This window comes from Marmota marmota, unplaced genomic scaffold (assembly GCF_001458135.2).
Source record: "Marmota marmota marmota unplaced genomic scaffold, marMar, whole genome shotgun sequence".
In the NCBI taxonomy this organism is placed as follows: Eukaryota; Metazoa; Chordata; class Mammalia; order Rodentia; family Sciuridae; genus Marmota; species Marmota marmota.
This window is the reverse complement of record NW_026003318.1, coordinates 198,606-218,142: the sequence shown is the minus strand read 5'-3', so window position 1 is coordinate 218,142 and position 19,537 is coordinate 198,606. Positions and strand designations below refer to the sequence as shown.

The 19,537-nt window shown below is 47.9% G+C and overlaps 2 protein-coding genes across 2 annotated transcripts; both read right to left on the bottom strand.

Annotated features, from left to right (window-relative positions):
- Nucleotides 1-9,310: 9,310 nt before the first annotated feature.
- LOC107160321 (olfactory receptor 5V1-like) lies at nt 9,311-10,264 on the bottom strand. Its single transcript, XM_015507005.1, has one exon. It carries the CDS (start codon nt 10,262-10,264, stop codon nt 9,311-9,313), a length of 954 nt encoding a protein of 317 aa, XP_015362491.1.
- Nucleotides 10,265-18,307: 8,043 nt separating this feature from the next.
- Nucleotides 18,308-19,261, bottom strand: LOC107160320 (olfactory receptor 5V1-like). The gene has a single exon (XM_015507004.1). The coding sequence runs from the start codon at nt 19,259-19,261 to the stop codon at nt 18,308-18,310; it is 954 nt and encodes a 317-aa protein (XP_015362490.1).
- Nucleotides 19,262-19,537: the final 276 nt, after the last annotated feature.

Genomic DNA, 19,537 nt, shown 5'->3' with positions numbered 1-19,537 from the left:
CATGCTGAGGTACGGTTTCACTGTCTTAAATATCTTTATTAAGTTTAGGTAGGGGTTATTTTGGCTTCAGAAGAGAATTGGAAGTGTTTTCTCATTTTTTATTCCATCTATGAAAGATTGGAGTAATTTCTTGAACAATTCATTAAGGGTTTATAATTTAAACAATGTGTTCACATTTTACATAGCCATCAGAGGACACAACTTTGCTACATTTTTTTGCAATTTTGATACTTTCTGTTATTTGAAAAGTTGATCCACATTGTCTGGGATGTAAAGTCTATTGTCATAGGCTTTTAATTTCTTTTTAGTTGTAGGTGGCACAGTACCTTTATTTTATTTTATTTGTATGTGAACCCAGGGCCCCACCTGTGCTAGGGGAGTGCTCTGCCACTGAGCCCCGCCCCGCCCATCGCCACAGGTTTTAACAACATCTTTTCATCAACTTTTTTATGACTAAAGTTTCCTTTTCTGGTTGTGTTATTTGCTATTTGTTGGTTTTCTCTGTCTTTTTAATCAATATGATTGGTTTTATCAATTTTATTAATGTTCTAAAGGAGCCCAGCTTTTGTTCTATTGATATTATTTATTGTGATTTTGTGATTTTTACTTATTTATTGTTTTTTTTTCTTTCTCTACGTTTTTGTGTTCTTCATGTGTTGTTGCTATTTTTGGTATAATTTCTGCAGCATTTGACACTTTAGATATCTAACATTCTTATAATTTGAGTAAAGATATTTATAATTTATGCATTTTTGATTCGGTGACCTTGTAAAAGTATATTGTTTAATTTCCCAGCAGGTGAGAATTTCGTTTTTAAATTACTGATTTCTGGATGAATTCCATTTGGGTCATTAAAACATGCTCTCCCAATCTCTCACCCTTTGAAAGCGTTGGGGGTGTTACCATCTGTGGCTCCTGTCGAAGGCCTGTTCTGCGTGTGGATCGACCTATTTTCTGGAGCGTGGTGCGCGTTCTCCTCACCCTTGGGATCTCGACTGGCTCGTCCTCGTTCTTGACCGACCACAGGGCGTTCAGGTCCCACCTTAAGTGTGGGTTTGCTCGTCCACTTCTCCTCTCTCTGCTCGTGGACACAGTTGGGGCTGTGTTGGGCTGTGCTGACCCTGTAGGCCCATCTGCTCTTGTCCAGCTCACTCATCTGCCCCTGCGCCTTCTTGGTCACACAGTAACCAACCCTGTGGGATTTTCCACACGGTGTCTCCATGGCTTGTCTTTTCCCATCCTTTTCCAATCAACCCTCTGTGTCTTTATTCTGTGTAATTAAGAAAGGTCTCTTGCGACAGGAGTGCAGTTGAGGTTGACGCTCTCACATGCTCTGGCAACCATGGACGCTTACGTGACAGGGTGGCTATCCCATGGCGTCTGTGTGTGTGTGCATTCGTGTGTGTGTGTGTGTGTGTGTGTGTATGTACTATTTCCCTGCCTTATTTTGGGAAGCTCACATTTATACTGTTTGATTGTGATCAATTCGTTCCTTGTACATCATCTGACATAATTCTAGAAAGTCTGCCGTTCACATTCTGGAGACAGGAAACATCGTCAGTTCCACTTGTATAACAGAATCAAAACTCATCTGTCAGCACTTAAAGAGTCAAAGTTAGGCTGAAACAAAAGCCCTGTTTGGAAAAAGCTTGAACATAAAATCAGAGTAGAGCCAAAACTTTTCTCTGTGCATTAAAAACATGTATGAATAAGAGCAAGAAGTCTGACATGTTGAACCCGAGGCTCTGTCCTGAAACGGAGGGCCACAGACCTCCACGTCAACAGTGCCTGGGATTTGCACCACGTGCTGTGTTGTGGAGCTGACTTCCAATTCACAAGTTTGCACATACGTAAGGACTAGTGTGATGGTGTGACGTGTGGACACTGGGTGAGAGAACCCAGTCAGTCAGATGGACTAGCACATCCATCCCCTCCGCGGGCATCAGGTCTTTGTGAGGAGGACATCGAATCCTTTCTTCCCACAGTATTGCACCATGGACGGTGCCGTAGAACCCTGGGGCCCGTCCCTCCCAACCGCAGCATTGTTGATTGACCAACCCCACCTTCCTCAGCCTCGGATTCACTATTCCATTCTGTGAGATGACCTCATATAGAATGAGAGTGCATGGCATCTGTCCCTCTGTCTCTGCACAGTGCATTTTGCATACCATCCGCAGGCCTATCCATCATCCAATCGACAGGACTTGGCTCCTTTTGGTGGCTGACCAGCATCCCACTGTGTGCACACAGCAGAACTTTAAAAGTCCGGCGTCTGTCGGCTTCAGGGTGCAGGCAGAGTCATTCTGCTCTGGGGTTGCGCAGCTTTCTAGCTCTCAGAACATCACGGTGCCCTCCTGGTTAGCTGCTTTGTTACCACCTCTTCTAAAGTAGGTTAGGAGGATCACAGTTTCTGAAAATACATCAGCTCTGTGAGCGGAATGTTTAGTCACTCAACACAGTACTCCAGGTTCAAATTCTTATCATCATTCTTCACAACACTTCTCTAATGTTACTGATATGGTTGACATGGTTTGTTTGAAAGTGTTTGGAAAATTCTCTCAATTTCTGAAATTCTGTGGTTGTGTGTGTGTTGCATGGTCTATTGATATATTTTGACACTTTAAAGAATCTTTTAAGTCAGTCACGTGTCTACTGTTGTTTCTGAGTTAGGCCTGTTTTTGGTTCTATGGGTTCCTGAGGGACTGATGTTACTATTTCCATTTCTGCACCAATGCTTCATATTTTCCCCTGTGGTGATGGAGATGGAACTCGGGGCTTCACACATGCCAGCAAATGCTCTGCCACCGAGCCCCATCCAAGCCCCCAAAGCTTAAACGCAAAAAAATCCCTCTTGTGCTTGGTGCACCAAGAGCAGCCAGCACAGCATGGTGACAGGTGCCGGTGACAGATGCCAGTCCTTGTGCCTGTCCCCGTGACTCCGTGCCACCGTTCACTCCATAGGCCTTCCTGCTCCCTGTGAGCTTGTGCTCCTCCGGGGGCGAGAGTCCTCTCCTCACCTGGAATTCCAGCCCAACACTGGCATGTTTACTTCTGACCATTCAGGCTTGATTCTGTTCACTGGTCTTTAAGTGTTTCTGTGTTGCTAGTTTGTCCTGGTGCATTGTAATCCCGCACGGCAGGGGACCTCACTGAGACACATTCACATGATCTGCTCCATTCACTGTGGTGCTTCTGTTTTGGTGCTGAAGAAAGTAGAATTCTGAAATGTCCTCCATTAAGTTACAGGAGGGAGGAAAGAGACAAGAGGAGGCCCTTGGGTTAACCACCGCTTCAAACTAAATCAATTTTTTTTAAAAGAGAAAAAAAAAAAAAGAAAAACTGCTCACATTCCTCTTCTGTATGCTGAAGATCACCATCAAGGCCACTCTGCATTCTGGTTTTGCAGACAAATCTCCAAGAAGTGGCAGAAATGTCTCTGGGGACTGAACCCTATCCCAGGAAGTCACCTCTTTGGCTGGAGTGTGTGGGATCACTGAACTTTGGGACTTTCCAGTTCCCTGTAGGTTTTTTGGAATGATGCAAAGCAGGAACAAGACCTCAAGACGTCCTGAGGAAGGAGACTGAGCAGATGACGTTAAGTGCGTGTAGGAATAAGGCATAGGAACTGCACTATTTAGGTCAAATTTCAATACACAAATAAATAGTTATAAAGTGTGGAAAGAAAAACAAAGAGAATGAGACCATCAACCTCCTGAGCATGGGGCCTCCCATTTGATTGGTCCATGACCCCCTGGCTCAGTCGCCAGCTGGACCACCCCACCCCTGGACACAGACAGAGCCTACACACCAGACCAGGGTCCTGGGACTGAGAAGGCACGGCCTGGCTCAGAATGCCCAGCCCCTTGGGATCACACATGTCCGACCTCGTGTGCACCTTAAGAAACCCAAGCCCAGCCTTCTTCCTGGCCACTGAGACCTGAATCTTCCTTAAATTCTTTTCTGCAGTGAGTTAAGGACCTGAAAAGTCCAAGTACAGTCTTCTCTGCCTCTAGAGAGACCTCCTACCCCTGGAGGGTGATAAGAGGAACTAAGTTCTTCCAGTTTGGACAACTGCTTTTAGAAACCAGAGTCACTACGAAAGAACAGCTGCCCAACAGCCAGGATTTTAAAGAGCTGAGCATGGACGTTACATAGCCAGTGTCTCCACTCTAACCTGCTAGAGCCTGAGCCATCCTCGTTGCCCACCACGCTGGAGAGGTTGTGTGGCAGAGGGGACAACCGCTCGCTGTCACAGCAAAGGAAGCCACGAGTGTTCTTAGTCAGGCTTTCTACTGTCCAGTGCTCGAAGCTGTGTGACAGACGCACTTGCCCTCAGAGCTGATGTAGAAGAAAGTCAACAGTGAGTTTTGTAGCCTCAGCAGAACAGAAAAGGTGAAGCATTTTCCACACAGCAGTAAGGAATGAGCAGTTCTTGTTCCACAGAGGATGGAAACTGGAAGCCAAACATCCTCTGCAGGCTGGGATGATGCCCAGAGATAGAGGCTGGCACGGCGTGGTGAGGCTAGACCCGAGGGGTGCCCTTGGGACACCTTTGCATTCCAAAATGAGGTCACAAAACATTTTATGGTTTTTCTCTTAAATTACTAAGAAGCTGGGACCCATTGATCTGTCTTCCAGAAAACCTCAATATAGTGCTGAATGAATAGTGCAAGCTGTCAGGGGGTGAGTGATCAGCTAACAGCTTTGCTAGCAATTGACTCATTTATCCCCAATGGAGTCACACAAACCCATGGGTGAGCTTCCTGGATTAACTAGCACAGGAAACAAGCTTTGGTAAATTCCAAACTGCTGGGATGTGATCCGTAGTTTTCACATCTAGAAAGAGTGAATATTTGCCATGTTCAGTTAACGTGCACGGGACTGTCACAGGCTGACCAATTGCTTGCCCTGATCCATGCAGAATTAACAACCTATTGGAATAGTGTAGCTTCAATACGGTGCAGGTGATCCTGGCAGCCCAGCAGTTAAAAGATGGACTTGGGACTCAGCAGTCTTGAAATGTGGATGGGGTTTAAGAAATTTGCTTTTAGGAGCAGCCCCATCTAACTTAAATTTCTACCACTTGGTACTTGGGCACCTAAAATTAAAAAAAAAAAAAAAGAAGTAAAGAAAGAAAGGGAAGAAAAAAATGAGTCAAAATTTATAAAATAAATCACTTTTGATATGGAGATTTTCATGGTGAGGCTATTGATGTGACCTAACTACGTGGGATACAGAGAATCCATTGGGATTGATCGAATCATCCGTTCACATTACAGTGCATTTATTGGAACAGATGTTTTAGGTGGTGAACATGATAAGTGAATAAAGTCAGTGTAGCTTGATTTAAATAAAGGAATGATAGAACAGAGACAATGAAACTCCTGCCCTGCAGGCCAGAGCTGAGGGGTGTGCCTGGGTGGATTCTGGGTTGAGGCATTTGGGTCCAGGCACCTGCATTTCAAGGAGGAAGGGGACCTGGACACTTGGGGAGTCTCTTTACTGCCATGGTGCTGAATTAGGGGCACCTCCCGAGAGGAGGGGAGGATGGTGGCCTCCTATTTCCAATCCCTGGTCACAGGGAAGTTGACCTTCCTCTTGTGTTGCCGGAAGCAGGGCTGGCAAGGGGTGGACCAGCGCGTGCTGTGAAGCACTTGGGCAGACCCCGTCTCTGGTCCAGATGCCTTATTACCTGACGGGTAACAGGACCAAAGTTGAATCTGCCACTTGGCTGCATGGAATCACTTCCTCCTGTGCCCTCCCAGGGCCTCGTCCCTGGAAGAAGCCTGAAGCCTGTGTTGGGTTGGCATGGTCCCATTCACCTTCAAACCTCCCGATTTTTCCTGATTTTTTTCTTTTAACTTTGAATTTTTTGATTTAAATCAAGATTCTCAGACTTCTCCATTCTTGCTTACTGATTTTACTGAATATTTGAAATTGTTCCTGTCATCTCATTTCGTGACTTAAATGTTTTCTGTTTCTTTCTCTTCCTTGCTCCCATCTGGGCTTGGTCCACCATCATTTTCTTCACTCTGATGTTCCCGAGGGCTTTACTGTGATGCAGTCCCCCTGTGTGCTTCTTGTCTAGCACAGCCGTGGAGTCCTGCACCTCTACCACAGTCAAGTTCAGAACTTTGTGTGACTTGCCAGAGAAACTCCACACCCAAGACACCACCAGCTGGGTCCAGTGCTGATCCTTGCGGAGCAGAAGTTCTCTTGCTCTGCTGGTGAAGGAGGGAGGCCACAGGCTGACGCTGCCCGAGGCTGCTCCCTAGTGCTGTTTTCCAGGAACTGTGAGAGGATGTACTCAGGGATGGTCCTCATCCGCAAGCGAGCCGTTGCCCATTTCCAGGTCTGCAGCTGGGCAGTAGGGTGGGCAGTAAGGGAAAGGACAGGCAGCTTGGCTCAGGACAGACAGAGGCTCACCTGCTTTCCCTGCAGCCATGAAGTGGGAGAGAGAGAACAGGAGGGGAAATGTCCCCATGGGCTAGCAGCAAGGTTGACACTCAGATACAAAGTGGAGCCCGTCCCACCCCTGGGCCAGCACTCTCCTAGTCCTGGAGCCCACATTCTCCTAGTCCTAAGGCCCGCTGGCCACACTGACCCTGAATTATCCCTCATGCCCAGTTGCTGGTGCTCTTTGTTTCTGTTTGTTTTTGTTTTTTTGTATTTTGGTATTAGGGATTGAGTCCAGGGGGCACTTTACAACTGAGCCACATCCCAGACCTTCTTATTTTTTTTACTTTGAGACAGGGACTCACTGAGTTGCTTAGGTCCTCATGGAATTGCTGAGGCTGGCCTTGAGACCCTCCTGCCTCAGCCTCCTGAGCCTCTGTGATGACGAGCGTGGAACGTCATGCCCAGCATTTGCTGGGGCTGTCTTGCAGCCACAGCTACTGCTCTCATCAGCTCAAGTCAGCTGACCTTGCCTGGCCCAATGGCCTGGCTTTTGTGTTCCTGGTCTGGGTGAAGGGCCAGGCACAGCAGCAGCAGTGTCTCTTGCCCTTCCCAGCCCTCTCTGTGCTCATGCCTACTGCTGGGACTTGGGTGACCCCTCAGTCATGCCAAGAGCCACACACATGGCTCTTTAGTTAGCAGACTAGTATCCATGGGGGTCTCGAGCATGCAGCAATGCTGGGCACTGCAGGTGTGTCTGGAAGATGGAGACCTCATATTCTAGGGGAAAAGTGGGAAATAAATGCTGGGATCATGGAGTCCATGAGGCAGTGTCAAGCGCCCACAGGAGTGTGGGGGTGAGGCATTGGTAAGGAAGGCCTCAGCGGCATGAGGACGGGGCGAGCCACGGAGATGGTGGAGAGGACCTAGGCCACCAGGACCGTGAGCATGAAGCCTTCCCTAGTGGCAACGAGCGTGAGAACCGAGGCAGTCCAGCCACGCGGGCAAGGTGGGGGTGAGTCCAGGACACTGAGTTCAGGACTGGGAGTCGGTCACCCATGAAGCACCTGGGCTTGGCACAGGATGACACTGGAAGTCCTGTCCTGAATATGGGGACGCTTGCCAGGACGTGCACGGCTGCATTGCGGAGAAGCACACTGAGGAGAAGGGTAAAGTTGGGGGGCGGCCTCAACGATGCACCCAGAAGCTGCAGCCGTGGGGGGGAGCACTGAGTTTCTGGCTGAGTCTGCAGAAGAGGGCGCTGCATCTGTGGACGGTGAGGACAGGACGCCACGCCTGAGGGGTTACATGACAAATTCCTCCAGTCCTGGAGCCTGGTTGTGGGGTCGCATGGGGCTCTTGGTGGGGTCTGCCACCTGGGGTGCGGTGGCACCACCTCATTGTAGCCACACATGGCTGGGAGACTGAGGCGGGTCTCCTGTCCCTCATGTGGCCTCTGAGTCCACTTTCGAGGGCTCAACTTCGGGTCCTTGCTTTCTCCCAGAGGCCCCCCCTCCAGATGCCATCCCGCTGGGGTCTAGGTGTCAGCACAGGCGCTTCAGGGGACACTCAGGTTCAGATAGTAGCAAGGCTACTGACCTGTACACCCTGAAGCATGAGGCGGTGTAAATTGGGATGGGGAAGATGGTGGGCAGAGAGGTTTTCAGCAGGAGGTGAGGAATCTGCTTAGGCAGACTGTTGAGACCCCACAGGGGACAAGCCTTCCTCCTCCTGACAGACGGCAGCACCCTGTGCAGGGGAGACGTGACTTCTGTCACAGCGCCCACCGGCCGGGCATGAAAAACGCTCCACCTGAGGGTTTTCCTAAGGTGTGGAACTACATTCTTGGAAAGATGTGGATTCATGCTAGAAAATAGGATAGGAATTTGAACAAATCAATGCAAACCCAAGCCAAATCCCAGCCACCTGGGAAGGTGGCCTGAGAGCACCACACTGCGTCTGGTGGACCAAGGCTTCAGGGCCAAAGGCTCTTGCCCCCAGCACTCCCCTGCTTTAAAATTCCTCACTTGGATGGAAATGAAGACCTTTATGCTAAATGAAATAAACCAAGCACAGAGAATACCGTATGATACCACATGATACCATATGAATACCATATGATACCGCATGAATACCGCATGTTACCACATGAATACCGCATGTTACAATACGTATACCGTATGTTACCATATGTATACCCTATGTTCTTAACTCACATGTGGAACCTGAAGAAATTGAACTCAAAGAAAGGAGAGAGAGGAGGGCGGGTTACCAGGGAGGGAGAGAGTGGGAGATGAGTGCTCAGGGCTCGGAGCCTCAACACACAGGCCAGGTATTCGTGTCCCCGAGACCTGCTGCAGCGCATGATGAGCATGGCCAGTAACACAGCGTGCATTTCAAACTCGTCACGCAAGTCCGTGTCAAGAGCTCCCACCACAGGACAGCGCAGAGCGACGAGGAGAGGGCTGTGTAAGGATGCAGCTCAGTTAACACACGTGTGTGCACCATAACTTCCCTTAGAACCTCCTAAGTGTTCATGGTCACAGCTTGTCCATTTTCAGCTAAAAATACAGAAATGAGGAGTTTAAATGGAAGATCTACAGAGAGACAGTTGGATGTTGATTAGAAAAGGAAATAAGACAGATGACATAGTCTAGCTCTGTTAGGGATGGGCATAGGAAAGGTAGCCATGGATACAAGTTAGCAGACGGTCCGTTAGAATGTCAAAGAATTTTAATTTTGGACGACAAATTTTAATTCCTAATAAAGAATGAGATACATAAATACGTACAGCTAAAGGTGCACCTACATGTATGTCTATGAATTTCTGTGTGTACCGAACTTTACCCCAAATCTTGAGAGAAAACCATTTTCCCATGAGTTCACTCTGGGCAGAGCACGGAGTCACTCTGTTCTAATGCTCTGCTTGCCGTGAACGTGCTCCTCCACACAGGACCCTCTTGAGTGCTCCCTTGACCTCCGAGTTTCTCAAGCTGTAGATGAGGGGGTTCAGCATCGGGGTGATCACCCCGTAGAGCATAGAGATGAGTCTGTCTCTGGCAGGGGAATGTTGGCTGGAAGAGGGGCGGATGTAGGTGAAGATGGTTGTGCCGTAGAAGAGGCAGACCACCAGGAGGTGGGATGCACAGGTGGAGAAGGCTCTGCGCTTGCCTTCTGTTGACCGGATCCTGAGGATGGTGCGGATGATGTACACGTAAGAGACCAGGGTGGTCAGAAAGGCGCTGATTCCCAGCATGCCTCCTATCACTAAAACAAGCATCTCTGCCATGTACGTGGAGGAGCAGGAGAGGGCCACAACCTGTGGGATGTCGCAGTAGTACTGGTTGACCAGGTTGGACTTGCAGAAAGACAGGCGGAAGGTGGACACAGTGTGCAGGAGAGAGTTGAGGAACCCAGCTGCCCAGGTCCCACACACCAGCTGGACACAGCACACCTTGGTCATGATGAGGGCATAACGCAGAGGAAAGCATATGGCCACATAGCGGTCATAAGCCATGACGGCCAGCAGGAAGACTTCACTCCCAGCTAGGGCCACCAGGAAATAGAGCTGCACTGCACACCCGAGGAAAGAAATGCTGTTCTCCCCGCTCAAGAGGTTGTGCAGCATTTTGGGGACGGTGGCTGATGGGCAGAAGATGTCCAGGAGGGACAAATTTGCCAGAAGGTAATACATGGGAGTGTGCAGCTTTCTCTCCGTGCAAAGGGCCAAGAGAATGGCCCCGTTTCCTGCCAAGGTGATCTGGTAGATGACGGCAAAGACCACGAAGAGAGGGTAGCGCACCTCGGGGAGGTCGGAGAGCCCCATGAGCACAAACTGTGTCACTGTGCTGAGGTTGCCCACGTCCATCTGCTCCCTGCACAGAGCCCTCCTGGAGGGAAGGAAGCCGACAAGCCCGGTTATGTCTAGAGAGCAGGGAGCCCGGGGCTGGGGAGCTCTGGGAAGCAGTGGGCATGTGGTGGACATGACCTGTCAGCCCTGCTGACCAGGAGGTGCAGCTATTTGAACCAGGAGGTGCAGCTATTTAAACACCTGTTGGACACACCTGTACTCTTGCCATTTCTTGAAATAGTCCTGCTAGGTTCCTTTTCCAGAGGACGCTGCCTGAGCACCTGGGGACTCTGGTGCCAGCCTTCACCACCCTGTGGGAAGTTGCAGTGGAGCGAGCTCTGAGCAGGGCTCTGTCCTCTGCTGGGACACTTGCCTCGTGCTGCCCTGGGTGGTGCTATCCTTGGTACTAGACTCCTTAGAAGGTCCTGGACATTCATATTACCTGTTATAGGTATTTATATCCCATATATACTATCATTCTGATTAGGGGTGCAATCATTGATACGTGCACTTAAATCAGAATTAGAATCAGCAGACATATGGGGAAACATGAGGTGAAGGAGTGGATTGCACTAGAAGTACCCAGACCTGGAAGAAGTCAGCAGGAGCATCCCCACACAACTTCCAGAGCAGCCCCCCGGGTCAGCGTGGCCCTGCCCGGCCCACAGAAGCCCAGTGTCACCGCCTCTTTACAGGAAGCTTCACTCAATTCCACAAGTAAGCACTGTGGATTTTTTTCCCTCTAACACTACATGTATGCAATGGAAAATTCAAAGATAAAACTGGTCAGAAAATAAAATCCAAAAGTTACTTTCTCTGGTCCTCATATGATCTATTTAGCCGGGTGGCAGCTGGGAATGCTTTCTTTCTCAGAGAACATGGGTGTTACCACTTAGACACAAGGATACGTTTCCTACCTGGCAAGAAATGCTTTTAAGTCTGCTTTTCTATTTCCTGTAAGACTTGGGTAAGAATTGCAAGAGTTCTATTTTTCCCTCCTCAAGTAACACCAGGTTTGTTAACACTGTTCTTTGGAAATAAACAGTTTTTAGTGATCTCTTCAAATCAAAACCTAGGGAAGAAAATTGTTATAAGTCATGGATTGGCAGTAATTGTTCTTCATCTGAGGAGGGATGTGTAATGAGGGAGAGAATGGTTCAGGGAAAAGCCACCTGTCAACTCAACTCTTAGGTCTGGAATGCTCTCAATTCCACCAAGTTTAAAACTCCTGTCTACATTTTTATGTATTAATATCTTTAAAATGTACTTGTATGTTGAGAGCCATCCATGGGCTGAGTGTGGATTGTGTTGCACATCACAGCCAGTGAGGGGATGGGTCTAGCACTGGAATGTCCCATGGCACCCCCCACAGGGATAGACTGCCTGGTGCAGGTGAACTTCCCCCTCAGCTCTGCCAAAGGTCCCACATAGCACTGGAGATGGGGTGACCTGCTGTAGCCACACAGCCCCTCTGAGATGGGTGTGACCTGCCGACTGCAAGACATAAGGAAGCAAGACTCCACCCTGAAACCTTATCCCTGCCTTTGATGTGCCCCATCAGTCAACATGGGAGCCATTCCCAACTGTCTGGCTCCAGCTCCTGTGTGGACTGGACCTATCAGGGACTCCCCTGGTGAATCTGTCTTTCTGACCTTGTCTTTTGTTCTTCATTAATTATTCTAGGCTTTAATTTCTCAGGTGGCTTACATCCTCCTTGGCAGGAAGAACCCCCAAACGAGATTCTGTCAGCCTGGCCATATTAGTACATTCACGTGAATAAATAAGGCACTTTTCTAACCCGGGGAGCAGTAACTTGAGAAAGTGAACACTAACTTCCTAGATAGTTACTAATTTTCTTTTTACATTTGCAAATTTGACTTCAAAAAAAAAAAAACACAACACTATGAGGAATGAGTATCATTCAGATTGATAACATGCTCCGGTCCTTCCTCAAAGCTACATAACCAACAATTATCCTCCAAAAACTGTTGCATTTTCATTAAATTTTGCACTTGATTGTTTAAAACTCAATAAAACTTCCTAACTTGACATGTGGAACGTAGAATTTGCTCATGTGGTGAGGGAACTTGTGTTTGGAGTAGCAATCTCCTTCTACTAAACTTAACTAAATCCGGTTTAATCAGCCATCTAATTAGAAAAATAAGAGTCATGAGGAAGAAGTTCCAGAACCTTCCTTGTCAATGTGAGGAATCAGGAGTTGATGGACTAGAGATTAAGAAGAGTGCTCATGAAATGCAGCCTTATAGGTGCTCTAGGTGGCCGCCTGGTCACACACACCATGGGAACCCACGTGGGGGCTGGCAGGCATCACCTCCTTGGAAAATCACCCAGATGTCCCACCCTCCAGTGTTTGACTTACCCCTCTGCATATGGCCCAAGGCACGTACACCGCACAGGAAGCTTTTCTCTTCACCAAAGAGTTATTTCAAGTTTCCACCTGCTAGAGAACAAGAGAAGAAAATCATGAAGCACAAATAGCCCACATATAACCTAAACTTCATGCAATTAAAATGACTTATTTTACCATATGCATATCAAGGCAATATGACATTTAAGTATTCTTTTGTAGGAGGTTATATTACCCATAAAAATACTCAACCAGGAGGCCAGATGATATGGACAGCACATCACATCAGGAAAGAAAAACAAACTCATCGCTTGCATTTGGACGCAGTCAGGAATTTAGCCTGGTTTATATTGCACCCCTTTTCCCCTAGGAAAAATGACAGTAATGATAATGACCCTAGGGGGAATACTCTTCTCTTGCACATGATCCAAATTGAAACCAACTGACTAACAGAAACTCATAGCTAATCAATCTCAGAAAGTTTAAAAATGAGTCTAAATCCTGTGAGTGCCATCTTTGATTCTAATGATGGCCCCGGGTGAGGTAAAGCAAGACATTTCCTGCTAATGCACTTGTCATCAAGAGCAAAGAGTGTTGTTGTCAAGGTGTCTGTATTCATAGCAATCATCCCTCCAAAGTAGGATTATATCCTCAGATACTGACACACGTGCAGCTCCATGGCAAACTCCACACGTCGTCCATGCACCACTCCACTTCTCCTCTGTGAAGCTGTGTGCCGCCCACACGACACCTGAGCGTGTAGGGTCAGACCCGTGAGTGTTAGTGCACCCCGTTCCAATGGTGACCCCAACTTGATTTCCTAGTTGGGTATTGATTGAGCAATAGAAGAATCTTTGTCTGAAAGTCAGATAGATGGCAGACAGACAGATGGATGACAGAAGGACAGATGGATGATAGATAGAGAACGTTTGCAATGACTGAATGTGGTGAGGGCAACAAGTAAATGTTAACCCATTTCACTGTTTCAATAACTCTAATTTCAGACTCAACAGGACCAAGTCAGACACAAACATCAAAAGGAACAGAAATACAAGTCCCCACGGCTTCTGTCTGCTCTGCAGGGGGGGAGCCACGGCTGCGCGGACACGGCTTCCACCTGAAGCAGCCTGATTCCCGTCACCATGGGGTGTGCTGCATGGGCTCCACATGTGTGCGTCGGCCTGGGAACCCTCCTGGACTGGACCTCAGGACACTCCCTCTCTCTTCAGGTCTTACATTGGGATCTCTTGGGACCTCTTTCTCTCACAAGCCGGAGTTGTGACAAGAGTCTCCCAAGCTGCTGTGGACATTCCAGTACAGTTATTCCAGTTTTTCAGAAGGGATGGTCTTTTAGAAGAGGGTGGTTCTGCCGCTCCTGAGTGGAATGGTCTGTGGTTCCCCCTGGGTGCCTCTGCTCTCCGCAGGCCAGATGGCCAGATGGTCTTCCTGAACGGAAGAAAGGTTCTACTGCAAAGTCCCTCCCGTGTCAGCTGACTTTCCTCGGCCGTCAATTGCTAGAGGTCAATCAGCTTAACGAGAGAAAGGCTTTGTTTTGGCTCCTGGTGTAGGAGCTTTCCCCAATGGTCATTTGTCCCTGTGTCTTCGGGCCTGTGGTGAGGTACATCATGGCGGGGCTTGAGGTGGTTGAATCTGCTCACTCCTGGCATCTGGGAAGCATGGGGATGCAGGAAGGGACAGGGCCAGCATCTCCAGGGCATGTCCAGGGCGGTGACCCTGCTTCCACTGGCCCTCCTCCACCACCCAAGCAGTCCACATTGCAGCCCAGACTCTCACCACGCAGGCCCTGGGGACACTCTAGATCCAGTCTGAGCACCGACCTTTACTTCACTGCTCTTGTGTTCAGGTCTGTCCATGTTCCTATGCAGCCCTTTTCTGTAGTGGGTGCATGTGTATTTAAAATTGCTGTGCGTCCTCTTGACAGGAGCATTCTGTCGGGACAGAAAGACACTGTCTCCAGAGCCGGTAGTAATTCAAAGTCTGTGGCGTCCAGGGCACAGGACCGCCCTGCTGTCCTGTATTCACCACTAGGGCATCCTCTCCTCCCACCTCTATAATGGTGCCGTGCAGAGCTCAGGTCTCAATGCTTCCATTTGTCTGCTCATGGTCAGTTTCCCCAGGCCTGCTCCAGGTAATTAAGCAAAGTGGACACTTGTCCTTTTCTCCACCATGTTCTCCTGCAATGACCACATCCTTCTACTCCTCAGTATTTATTGCCTGTCGCTTTTTTAGTGATCTGCTTTGGTCTTTTCCTCTTTCTCTTTTGCATATCTATTTAAGGTTTATTCTGTTTTCCTGACAGTGCTCAGTTATCCACAAGTGTGTTTAAATATATTTCACTTACTGTCCTTAGAACGGTTACTTTTACTTTCTGTTAGGCTGTTTGTCAACCCCCCTTTTTTCTGATTACCTGCAGGGAATTGCTGTGTTCTGGGTTATTTTGCTTGATTCCAGTTTTGGGCTGGTGTAAGGGCCACACAGTCACAGCTTCTGTCCTCGCGGCCGGTGTCTGCTTCTTACTCTTTCATCACCTCTGGTGTGTTTGAATCTCAATTAGAATTAATTTTTATTCATATACTTGAAATTATTTAATGATAATAATAATTCATGGTAGTTATAGTATTAGATATAACGCATTTATTATTTTCAATAAAACATGGAATAATTAGATCAAGCTAAAGTATCTATCATGTCAAATATTTAACCTTTGGAAGGGGACATTTAAAGCAATATTGGAAGACATAAAATTCAAATTTTAGCAATACTCACCACACTTTCCAATTGATCTCAACAAAAAAATTGAACTTTTTCCTCAAAGCTAACACCAGCTTTGTGTTATTCCTCCTGTTTTGTTATTTTTGCCCATAATTTCCTTGGCTACTCGAGTTTTTTGTGGTTTTATATAAAATTTAATATTACATATCTATAAAAATGACATTAGAAATTTGTAGGGATTACATTGTATCTTCAGATTTTTTAATATGGTAATTTTAACAATATTAATTCTTCCTTTAATTCACAGAACATTTTAATTATGTATTCCTGAACTCCTTCTCTGTCATTCCTTCTGCTGTGCTGGCCATGGGTTCAAATCACGTAGCATCTTGATTGGTTTGGGGCACTCTCTTCCCTTGTCTTTTCATGTTGCTGTGTGTCTTCCTTCTAGCTCTGTGGATCTTAGATGTTACCCTATAGGCTTATCTCCTGTAGGGATACCTCTCCTTTGAGGTGAAGGACAGTGTTATTAGATCCCAATATAAACAATATACACCCTAAAAACTGATGTTTGCCATTAAGACACTTACAGTTTGGTCACAATGTCCAGAAATGGTGAATTCAATTGTTATCTACAATATACTCAGTAGATTTGTAAAAGGGTTTACAGTTTCTGATGGTGGACAAAGAACCAGGGGCGAGGAGTAGGATGATATGCTGAGGAGGTAGGGGGTGAGGAGATAGAGTTGTTGTATCTTAGGAAGTGTGAAAGAGAAATCTAAAGAGGAAGGTTAGTAGCAGGAGAAGGGAGAGGAAATAAATTTGGGCAGACAAGTAAGTGGGAAGACAGTAGAGTACATAAAACAAACACACATTCATATTAAGAAAAATAAAAATGTTAAGATAGTAGAAACTGATGGGAAAAAAGAAATAAAGAGTATACAACACAGGTGTAATATGCTAGTCAGAAGTCCCAGTCCTCGGTATCCTAATTCATGCAAAACACTTGGTTTCACATATGTTGGGGATGTGAGGGTGGGAGAATAGAGAGGGAGAGGGAAAAAATCTTGAAGGAAGACACAGGGATTGTTTGATGGAGATCAGTATCTTTCCTGCTTCCCTTCTCATCCAATAGGTGGGGTCGTCTGTTGTTAACTTGTATCTCCACCCTACGAATGGTGAAGAAACTGGGTAGAAACTGGGTCCCTGGCCAGCCAGAGTTCCAAACTTGGAGTTGCCCCTACTGAAGATGGTGATGAAGGTGACCCAAGATGGAGGCGCCTGCTTTCAGCGGTGGGCTGTCAGGTTATGTGGGGGGAGCCGTGATGGCATTGGACGACGAATTCAGAAACGACTCTGTGGTGTGCAGTGTGTGGCTGTTGGCTGACTTCAGAGCCTGTGGGAAGTTCTGGGGAGCAGGCCACTACGTGTAGGGGACTATTTCCGCTGCTGCAGGGTTCCAAGATGGTGGTGATGGGGCAGCCCCACATAGGTAGATGGGGATCCACACAGGAGTGGTGGCCAGATTCCTGCATGTGAGAAGCTGCCAGGTGTCCTGTGAGGGAGTGGTATCAGCAATTTCTGCTCAGGTGAGTGGCTGAGAGTTCTGCGCAGGTGCTGATGGTCCCACTTGGTTGCCCAGTAGTCCTGGTGGGCCAGTAATTGGGAGACCTACGCTGATGCGGAGGCCTAGAGCCCTGTATGGGCATGGTGGCCATGTTTCCCGCCAGAGAGCAGGAATATCGCTTGCAGAGAAGCAGTATTGTCACTACTTGAGACCCAAGTCAGGGAGCGACACAGAATGCTGCCTCCCTCCAGCCCGCCATCTTGGATCTCGCCCAATATTAATTCTTCCAAGCAAAGAACACAGGATACTTTGCAATGCATTTTTTTATTGTTAAATTTTATTTTGGGTTGACACATCACAATCATACACCAGAACTTCAGGGAGACACCTTATTTCCAAACCATAACAAGTAGTCTACTTTTCTCTTTTGTGGAACCTCCATAGTCATTCATAAGAGTTATGCTGCTAATTTACTTTTCTGAGCAGAGGCTGTTTGGGACATAATTGGGATGCTCAGAATTGGAAAAAAATATTTTAAAAAATAAATAATTGCAGACCCAAAGTGGTGTAATTAACATAAGTAGTAGTCTGGAAAGAAAGCTTTCCTGTTTCTACAGATGACAGAAGGACAGAATGAAGCAGAAATGACAGCTCTCTAGTCACAGTCGATAAAAATGCTGAGACTCGGGGATGGGGAAAGCATGATGACAAAGTCACACAGGTGCACATGGTGGAAGAGTGTGGCAGATGATGACCAGGAAGCAGAGAGAGAGAGAGAGAGACTCCACTTACCAGACAAAAATATATACCCCAAAGCCACGGCCCCAGTGTCCCACGTCCTCCAGCCACACCCACCTGCGTCAGTTACCACTCAATCCCATCAGGTGATCGATTCACTGGTGGGGTTAGGGCTCTCACAATCCAATCATTTCCCCTCTGAACCCTCTTGCATGTTTCCCACATGAGCTTTTGGTGGACAGCTCACATCCAAACCATAACAGGGAGCATGGCAGGGTGAGCAGGTGAGCAGCCAAGGGGAAGAGGTGGAAGGAAGACACATAGATGGATGGTTAGGACAGATTCAGACTCAGGAGCAGGTGGAGGCTGAGGTATGAGTACATGCACGGTGGGCAAGGGCCCAGGTGAACTTAGGATAGCCCAGCTTTCGTCCTGTCCACCCAGGATCAACAGTCCTCCTTTCCTCTCCAAGACATTCACTATTGGATGCCAAATGTTAGGGTCGCAAAGTTTTGAGATGGAGATACACATAAATGGATAGGTCAGCTGAAGTTACATGTGGGTGCACAGACAGGCATTGTAGACGTTGAGGGGCAACTATTCTATGAATTCTTCCCATGACTTCACTCTGGGCAGAGCATGGAGTCACTCTGTTCTAATGCTCTGCTTGCCGTGAACATGCTCCTCCACATAGGACCCTCATGAGTGCTCCCTTGACCTCTGTGTTTCTCAGGCTGTAGATGAGGGGGTTTAGCATCGGGGTGATCACCCCGTAGAGCATAGAGACAAGTCTGTCTCTGGAGAGGGAGTCTTGGCTGGAGGAGCGGCGCATGTAGGTGAAGATGGCTGTGCCATAGAAGAGGCAGACCACCAGGAGGTGGGACGCACAGGTGGAGAAGGCTCTGCGCTTGCCTTCTGCTGACTGGATCCTGAGGATGGTGCAGATGATGTACACGTAAGAGACCAGGGTGGTCAGGAAGGCGCTGGTCCCAAAGATGCCTCCTATCACTAAGGCAAGCATCTCTGCCATGTATGTGGAGGAGCAGGAGAGGGCCACAATCTGTGGGATGTCGCAGTAGTACTGGTTGACCAGGTTGGACTTGCAAAAAGACAGGCGGAAGGTGGACACAGTGTGCAGGAGAGAGTTGAGGAACCCAGCTGCCCAGGTCCCACACACCAGCTGGACACAGCGCACCTGGGTCATGATGAGAGCATAACGCAGAGGAAAGCATATGGCCACGTAGCGGTCATAAGCCATGACGGCCAGCAGGAAGACTTCGGTCCCCATCAGGGCCACCAGAAAGTAGAGTTGCACTGCACACCCAAGGAAAGAAATGCTGTTCTCCCCGCTCAAGAGGTTGTGCAGCATCTTGGGGATGGTGGTCGATGAGCAGAAGATGTCCAGGAGGGACAAATTTGCCAGAAGGTAATACATGGGAGTGTGCAGCTTTCGATCCATTCCAAGGGCCAAGAGAATGGCCCCGTTTCCTGCCAAGGTGATCTGGTAGATGACGGCAAAGACCACGAAGAGAGGGTAGCGCACCTCGGGGAGGTCGGAGAGCCCCATGAGCACAAACTGTGTCACTGTGCTGAGGTTGCCCACGTCCATCTGCTCCCTGCACAGAGCCCTCCTGGAGGGAAGGAAGCCGACAAGCCCGGTTATGTCTAGAGAGCAGGGAGCCCGGGGCTGGGGAGCTCTGGGAAGCAGTGGGCATGTGGTGGACATGACCTGTCAGCCCTGCTGACCAGGAGGTGCAGCTATTTGAACCCCTGTTGGACACATGTCCTTTACAGTACTTATGATATTTCTTAAAATATTCACCCTTGGTTCCTTACCAAGAGGAAATCTTCTGAATAGATGGAGAAATTTAAAATCTACCTTCTC